At 43.7% G+C, this 8,637-nt stretch overlaps 2 protein-coding genes across 2 annotated transcripts; both read left to right on the top strand.

The window, feature by feature from the left end:
* The first annotated feature begins 2,011 nt into the window (after positions 1 to 2,011).
* Positions 2,012 to 5,400, top strand: LOC121843124 (ubiquitin carboxyl-terminal hydrolase 37-like). Its single transcript, XM_042312737.1, has 8 exons — positions 2,012 to 2,117; positions 2,560 to 2,757; positions 3,035 to 3,166; positions 3,788 to 3,920; positions 4,030 to 4,166; positions 4,343 to 4,442; positions 4,572 to 4,651; positions 4,846 to 5,400. The coding sequence occupies exons 2-8, from the start codon at positions 2,624 to 2,626 to the stop codon at positions 4,928 to 4,930; spliced, it is 801 nt and encodes a 266-aa protein (XP_042168671.1). The 5' UTR covers positions 2,012 to 2,117; positions 2,560 to 2,623; the 3' UTR covers positions 4,931 to 5,400.
* A 2-nt stretch (positions 5,401 to 5,402) lies between these two features.
* On the top strand, positions 5,403 to 7,054 carry LOC121843125 (ubiquitin carboxyl-terminal hydrolase 8-like). Its single transcript, XM_042312738.1, has 3 exons — positions 5,403 to 5,629; positions 6,467 to 6,602; positions 6,672 to 7,054. The coding sequence occupies exons 1-3, from the start codon at positions 5,524 to 5,526 to the stop codon at positions 6,706 to 6,708; spliced, it is 279 nt and encodes a 92-aa protein (XP_042168672.1). The 5' UTR covers positions 5,403 to 5,523; the 3' UTR covers positions 6,709 to 7,054.
* The last annotated feature ends 1,583 nt before the right edge of the window (positions 7,055 to 8,637 follow it).

Here is an 8,637-nt window from a genome sequence, read left to right as displayed (position 1 = left end):
AACGATTAGTTTCATATTAAAAACGGTTAAATGTTTCTCAAATATGCTCTCTGGTGGTCAAACTAGCTCTAACGAGCGTTAATGGCAACAATGTCTGACACTTAAATAATAAATAATAAATAATGTGCCATAGAATTCTGCGGCAGCCCGCAAGTTGTGCTGCAATATGATGCAACTTTTTAACGAAGAACCACTGGAGGAGTTGGCAAGACAGCCTAAACAGACCTGGGACTCTAGCTAGTAGGAGTTGGCAAGACAGCACTAAACAGACCTGGGACTCTAGCTAGTAGGAGTTGGCAAGACAGCACTAAACAGACCTGGGACTCTAGCTAGTAGGAGTTGGCAAGACAGCCTAAACAGACCTGGGACTCTAGCTAGTAGGAGTTGGCAAGACAGCACTAAACAGACCTGGGACTCTAGCTAGTAGGAGTTGGCAAGACAGCACTAAACAGACCTGGGACTCTAGCTAGTAGGAGTTGGCAAGACAGCACTAAACAGACCTGGGACTCTAGCTAGTAGGAGTTGGCAAGACAGCCCTAAACAGACCTGGGACTCTAGCTAGTAGGAGTTGGCAAGACAGCACTAAACAGACCTGGGACTCTAGCTAGTAGGAGTTGGCAAGACAGCACTAAACAGACCTGGGACTCTAGCTAGTAGGAGTTGGCAAGACAGCACTAAACAGACCTGGGACTCTAGCTAGGGTTGGGTTAAGTTTAGGTAGGAAGAATTGTTTAGGGGTTGGAGTGAGATTAGAAAACTAAATTCATGCCAGCAACCTTGTGTTATGCCTTCCATTCAACACCAACATATCACCTAGCAAGTGTATTTAACACTCACTGGGCACTGTAAGCTCTGCCCACTGACCATTGAGCTGTAATTGAACCAATCACATTCATTATGTCCTTGAGACAGAGCTGCCCTCAGGGCAAGATTGAATACGCAAAACTATCCTTAACCAATCTGGATTGTTGTTTGAGGTTTAGGCTAAATCTCTATCACCTGTTCACATTATCTTAAACCAACCCTTTGTCCATCTGCTGGTGAATAAGAGAAAAACATTTAGTATTTAAATAAACCGATGACCAAACCAAAAACAACATGGAAGCTATCAAAAAACTAGGAAGATGAAGATGAAGGCACTTAAAATGCCTTTATTGTGGTCCTACGTTTAATGAAACATACAAAAAATGGATGTAAAAAGAAACAAGAATACAATGGAGCATATTATCTACAATATTGTATGTATACTGCATAACTTTGCTCTTCAATAAAACATACTTGTTCATTGAACAAAATGTTATCGATTGGGTTGCCAGATGGTGGTGTCATACATGACCGATGACATCACAATGGTCTTAAAGCCAATTTGAACAATGGGTTAATGTGGAAATGTATCAGTCTTCATTGGTTATTGACATGGCTTGTTTCTGCTGGTGCAAAAAGGTATGAAATCAGGTCATTTAATCAATTAACAACTACTATAATTCTGGAGTAGTATTTTTCTCTTAAACCTAGTGGGAAGAATAAAAGTAAAATGACATTCTGATTGACGAATACGTAAAAAGTGTACATGAAATGTACATGAAGTTCGGCTATTGCAAATGTCACTCAATGTAACCTGTCTATACTGTGTTATTTGAGGTTTAGGATAGATACCTATGATTCTCCATTTAGGCCAACCTCTTCCTACTCTTATGACCCCCTCTTCCATTGGCTGGGGATCTGGGGAAAAGTATTTAGCACTATCACATTTTCTTGTCAACAGAAAAAATGTCAGAAGGCAAATTCAGTTGATGTGGAGCAGAAGACAAGAAAGAAGAAGGAGAGGGGCACTTCATCCCCCTCTCCAATTCCATCTGACTGTTCTGAACGGAATGGCTCCGCTACCTCTGACCCCTCACCCTCTGACCAACTCTCCTCCCTCCATCCACCTCCCTCTCCTGTTAAATGTTCCTCTCAGCCTTGCTCTCCTGCTAAACAACCCTCTGTACCCCGGTCACCTGCCAAAACCCTTCCCCAGTGAAATCCTCTCCAGTGGTGTCCCACCCTAGTTCTCCCTCTCCTACCAACCCTCTGGACCGTCATGGAGACACCAGTCAGGAGGGCACAACAGTCAGGTAATCCAGACATAAAGTACAGTGCCATCCTAGAGTCTCTTTGGAGAGTTGGGTTTAGTGCTACCAGACCAGGGCCAGTGTTAATCAACAGTATGAGTGCTAATCTAGGATCAGGTCCTCTCTGTCCATAATAATCTGATTCATTGATCTATGATCTAAAATGCAAAACTGGTCCTAGATCAGACTCCTACTCTGAGACACTTGATAAACACAGTCCCAGAAAGTTATTTTCCTGAAACTGTAGTTTTAGCCTCTTCTGTCTACATCTAGTGGATAAAGAGAGTACTAACCTATTGGCCTGGTCTACTTGGTACACTGCATTGATTAAGACAGCAGTACTCAGCTGTGTTTATAGTACAGTACAGTATTTAAAAGAGAGACTGTGTAGAGTGATAATATCTCTGTGTTGGAGGCGTAAGACCTGTTTCTCTCCTTCCTCCAGACCTCTGTCTCTTCAGGACCACTCTAGTCCAAGGCCCCAGAGACCAGTCTCAGCCACCAGAAGCATGACTCTTCCCAGGGCCAGCTCAGCCACCAGAAGCATGACTCTTCCCAGGACCAGCTCAGCCACCAGAGGGTCAGAAGAGACCCAGGGGGCCAGAGGAGAACAGGTGGCACTGGTCAACATGGAACTTCTTGGGTAAACCACAACACACTGCAAATGCATTGAATATAAGTTCTTTATTGTTTAGAGATCAGTGTCTGATATACTATGGGGATAAGGCTTACTATCGAGCATGTCCGTTTTATTAGATATTTATAAACCCATGAATTATGTCAATCTTGGTCTAAAGGACATCCACTTCTTTGTGTTAAATATAATGTATCCCTTATCCCCTGCCATTATCATCACTTTATAGAGATATGAAGGTTATGATTAATCTCTATGTGTACTTATGGCTGCTTCTTCTTCACAGGTTGCCTAACATTGGCAACACTTGCTTCCTTAACGCCACCCTGCAGTGCCTCCTGGTCCTGCCGTCCTTCTCAAAGGAAATCCTGCACCAGGAACAACTCTGGAGCTCCTCCCCCTTCTCCAACCTGCTCAGGTAAGGGAAGGCTCAAAAGCAGACACTCACCCCACACACCCATTAATTGTGGTCATAAATTAAAGAAGGGACATCCTTTTCACGCCACTTCTACAGAAAGGGATTGTCGTAGCAGGTTATGATAGCACTTTCACTAATCCTAACCCTTTTCCTAACCTTAACCACTTCATATTTTGCTGTGTATTGTATTTATGGTTTATTTTCCAGTTTCTTTTTGTTTTTGGATCTTCATAACCAAGAGGAACAACAATGACACACTGATTATGATGTAGGCATTTTGTAGGCCAATTTGGAAAGTGTAGAATGACTACATGACCCATAATGCTCATTGACTGAACATTCCACCTTACCGTGGGAAATTTGGTTGTTTTTTAAAATGCTCTGGAATTGAGAGCAGTATCCAAACCAAATGTCTTAGGAGAATAAACAACACATTTTTGTTGTTTGGCTTCATTGTCCGTCCTCAAAGGTGAAATTGCATCAAATCGAATGAAAAAATTCTAATGATGGGGTGCCACTAGATAAAACATATTTGTATTTACTCATCTGCCTCTTCAGGCGTAAACCAGTAGGTTGACACCATCCAGTCAGCTGCTAACTTACTCTCTGTCTCCCCTACAGGTGTCTGTTTGATGTGCACCGTTCGGGTTTACCTGACAGTGTGGCAAACCAGGCCTCAAAAGCAGACCTCATGTGGAAGGTCAAGTACTCCTTGTCGGGATACGATTTGAAGTATCTGGGGGACACGCAACAGGTAACTGAGGCACTACTCTCTTGTGTACGAGTGCTCTTCTTGCAAGGGTTCATTTTCTCTTTTTAATTTGCTTTTATCTTGGTGTGTTTCTTTCTCTTCCTCATCATAGGATGCACATGAGTTACTTGTCAATATGCTGTGCCTGCTGAAGGAGGAGGGCATGATTCTGAAGACACTCGGGATGAACTTTACCTGCCCTGTTTCCCAGCTGGAGTTCCAACTTGTGTCGGTGCGCACATGTACCAGGTAAGAGCTCCCATTGGTTGTAATGTATCTACTGAGAACATGATCTTTCTATATATATATATATATATACAGTATATATTAATATTACAGAACACATGGCATAACAGAAACATTGTAGAGACCTAAAACAGAAACAGACTTGATGCATTTTTCTTCTCTTTGTCCTGCTTCTGAAGCTGTGGGCGCGAGTCGTCTACCAGAGAGGACTACAACCACCTCTCATTGGACTTCAGCCCTGAGCGCACCTTGCTGAGCAGCCTAACACTCACTTTCAAAGTCAGCACTTAGGGCTCAGCCCTGCATGTAGAGACTAACACCCAGGGCAAGCTGCCCACTGCCTCAGAATACGCTATCTTATTATTGTAGTGGTATCATTCATTATGTAATGCTTTTGTTTCTAACCAGAGTGAAAAGGTTGAATTCACATGTGAGGGCTGTAAAGGCCTCCACGCCTCAAAGGTGGAGCAGTTCCACTCACTGCCTCTGTGAGTTGTCCCTTTATAACCTCTCATAGTACTAGCAGTGTTTAATGTCCTGAGTCTTTAGGAGTAGTTACCTTCCTGAGCAGGTTGTAGGACTTAGAGGTGAGCACCACCAAACAAATTTCACTCATCTGTTACTTTGTTGACTGGTTTCATTGTCTGTCTGTTCATCTCTCTTCCTCTCTGTTTCTGGGCAGTGTGCTGGTTCTGCATCTGAAGAGGTTTGGAGGACCTGGGGGTTGGAGAAGCTGGAGGCTCCTCTTTTGTTTCCTTCGGAGCTGAGGCTCTCCACCCTCTGTGGGGACATGGTGCCACACCTGCACAGTGCCAGCCCACAGGCCCTCACCAACCAGGCCCCCAGCATCCAGGGGTCCATCCCCCAGACCCTCGCCAGCCAAGTCTCCAGCCCACCTGGAGAGGCCAAAGACAGCGCCCTCTGCTGTTCAGGTAGGCTCATGGCACCATAACACTATTCTTGCTCCAACACCACACAAACCACCCACTCCCAAAACGGTCCTGCTGACAGAGAAGCTGGAAGCTGCAATTTAAAATGTTTCTCAGATATCTTTAGTGATGTATGGGAGCTGTTTTAGACCAGAGCAATTCAGACAAGTGACCACATTTTCACAGCTCTTGATATGTATATTTGACCCCTCAGATTCAAATGAGCAGGAACCAGGGAAAGTGTTGCTGACTGCCTCAGTGGTGAGAGAGAGAGAGAGAGAGAGAGAGAGAGAGAGAGAACCAGTGAAAAATAATTTATGACAGAAAACTGAGATAGTTATGAGGAGTACACGATGTAGTAGACCTGTAGTAGACTAGTACTGTAGTAGACTGTAGACAGTGTGGTGGACTGTAGAGGAAATGAGAATCCTATGATCACATGTGTTTTCTTACAGAAGCAGAAGCCAGTACAGTCAGTGAATGGTTACTACCAGCTGACTGGTGTAGTCTCTCATTTGGGAGGCTCCGCAAACTCCGGTAATTAAATACCATCAAACACACACATGCAGATGCACAATACATATGACATCAGCTGAATTCCAAATCACTCCCTTCTCCTTGGATCTCAACTTGCATGTTCACGTGTGCCTCTGCCGTATACACAAGTATCCCAAAGTTGAGGGAGTGAAAATTATCGAGGGTGAAGGCCAGGGATCATCAACTACATTCAGCCTCGGGTCCAGTTTTTTTCTTAGCCAGATGGGAAGGGGTGTGGAACAAAATTACAAATCATTTGTAGACTGCAAATATACTGTAGGAAGGCCAAACAGATATAATATTTGACTCATTTCAAACCTTGCTTACATTTGTGTACAACCACATATGTCTCTTTATTGTGCGTGGGAATACTTTGAAACAGATTTCAAAAAGGAAAATCCCTTGGAGCTGATTTGCTGGTGTTTTTACAGTCTTTTAACAATTATGTTTTGTTTGGTCAGAAAACATAGGGGGCCAAATAAAATCACCCTTGGGCCAACTTTGTCCCGCAGGGGCGCCATTTGGGGAACCCTGGGGTAGGGGATAATTAGACCCTCCAACAGCCATTTCGACCAAGCTAGCAAGGCTGCAGGCTTCAGAGTGAAGTGTCATCCCAACAAGCACTGCAATATGTTTAGAGTTTGCTCAATTTAATTGAAAAGAATGGAGAGGCATGCCTAATTATATGCCATGTGTATTTGTTTATCTCTGATTTCAAAACTTGACACATGTAACAGATAAAATACCTCCCAAATGACCTGTTTAACTGTTACAAAACACTCTATTACCCACAATAGCCTGACCCTTGACCTCTAGTCTGTCTTCCTTGTTCTACAGGGCACTACATTAGTGACATATTGCATGCCAGTGGGAACTGGTTCTGCTGTAACGACAGCCAGGTGTCAATGTCCAATGAAGCCACTGTGCTGAGGACCAGAGCCCGGAGTGCCTACATGCTCTTCTATATGTTCAGGTACTGCTTACTCTCACCATCTATATTCTTGTGTTGCTATTTATGTGTACGGTTCCTTTCACCCTACAGGGCAATAGAGCGGGAGGCCCCAGCACACAGGGCCTAACAGGGCCACCAGCATCAGCCCCAGCCTAAACAGGGGCAGCACCTGGACCAGCCTCCAAACACTCAGACCTGTCTCAACAGGGGTAGTACCAGGCCCAGCCTCAAAACCCCCAGCCCAGCCTCAACAGGGGTAGTACCAGGCCCAGTCTCAAAACCCCCAGCCCAGCCTCAACCCTCACACACCTGCCTCGAAAGGGGTAGCATTTGGCCCAACATCAACAACCCCGAGCCCAGCCACAACAGGGGCAGCACTGGGCCCAACATCAACACACCCAGCCCAGCCTCAACATGGGGAGAACCAGGCCCAGCCTCAACATGGGCAGAACAAGACCCAGCCCCAACACCCTCAGACCTGTCTCAACAGGTGCAGCATTCAGCCCAACTTCAATCATGCTGCTCTTCAACACTAGCATGAACATTCTTTCAGTAGCTTATGTCATAAATACCTGCCCTTGATTTGACTACTTCACCTAATGTATAAAGCGTATAAAGTATACACACTAAATGTAGTACACATGTAAATGTGGTGGATAGAGAGTGTGATTATTTAGAGGGTACAACTTCCCTTCTATTTGGTTTGGTTTGAAATCCTCCTGTTGTGAAATACACTGTGGTGTCTAACCTCTTATTCAGCATGGTCACACCGGAAGACCTGCAATATTAATAAAGACAAGCAAATGTAAGAAAATCCCATTTAAGATGATTCTGTTGACCGTTGTAACTCTTTAACTCAGGAAGATTTATCGTCTGGGATTCAGGCCGGTCCTAACAGGAAACGTGACAAAGGGAAGCAGCTGTAATGGAGCCTTCTAACACCCAATCAGGTCTGGAGGAGGAATGTCACAAAGATTCAGAGATGCTATGAGTATCTTTTGAAGTTACTCTCCAGTTGTATTCCATTTGAATAAATACAGACATGAAAATGCTGGGCTATGGATGTGACCTTGGTTCTGTGAGTAGAATAACGGGTCACCAAACAAGCTATGGGAACTCCTTCCCTTTCACGTGATATGATTGAGATGCTTAATATCAACGATGTTTACAATGACGCCACACCCTTACTGTACCATTGTGACCTGTCACTATTAAAGGCTGTGACATGACATACTGTCTTTTCTTATCTCACGTACACTCCCATACGTATTTATTTTTGACAGTGAAGCAACAACTTTTCATTTGGTTCTACACGCCAGCGTTTTCTATTGGAGATCAAATGTTTCATATGTGGGGACTGTACAGAATGTCACCTTTAATTTAATGAATGGTAAATAATGTTGAGTGAGAAAGTTAAAGGATCATACCCACAAGACATAACCTCTCACCATTACCAATAATAGGGAGGTTAGCATTTTATATCATACCCCAAGACATGCTAACCTCTCACCATTACCAATAATAGGGAGGTTAGCATTTTATATCATACCCCCAAGACATGCTAACCTCTCACCATTACCAATAATAGGGAAGGTTAGCATTTTATATCATACCCCCAAGACATGCTAACCTCTCACCATTACCAATAATAGGGAGGTTAGCATTTTATATCATACCCCCAAGACATGCTAACCTCTCACCATTACCAATAATAGGGAGGTTAGCATTTTATATCATACCCCCAAGACATGCTAACCTCTCACCATTACCAATAATAGTGGGAGGTTAGCATTTTATATCATACCCCCAAGACATGCTAACCTCTCACCATTACCAATAATAGGGAAGGTTAGCATTTTATATCATACCCCCAAGACATGCTAACCTCTCACCATTACCAATAATAGGGGAGGTTAGCATTTTATATCATACCCCCAAGACATGCTAACCTCTCACCATTACCAATAATAGGGGAGGTTAGCATTTTATATCATACCCCCAAGACATGCTAACCTCTCACCATTACCAATAATAGTGGAGGTTAGCATTTTATATC

The sequence above is a fragment of the Oncorhynchus tshawytscha genome, unplaced genomic scaffold (genome assembly GCF_018296145.1).
Source record: "Oncorhynchus tshawytscha isolate Ot180627B unplaced genomic scaffold, Otsh_v2.0 Un_contig_14143_pilon_pilon, whole genome shotgun sequence".
NCBI classification, from domain to species: Eukaryota; Metazoa; Chordata; class Actinopteri; order Salmoniformes; family Salmonidae; genus Oncorhynchus; species Oncorhynchus tshawytscha.
Note: the sequence above shows the minus strand (reverse complement) of the source record. Positions and strands in the feature narration are given on the sequence as shown.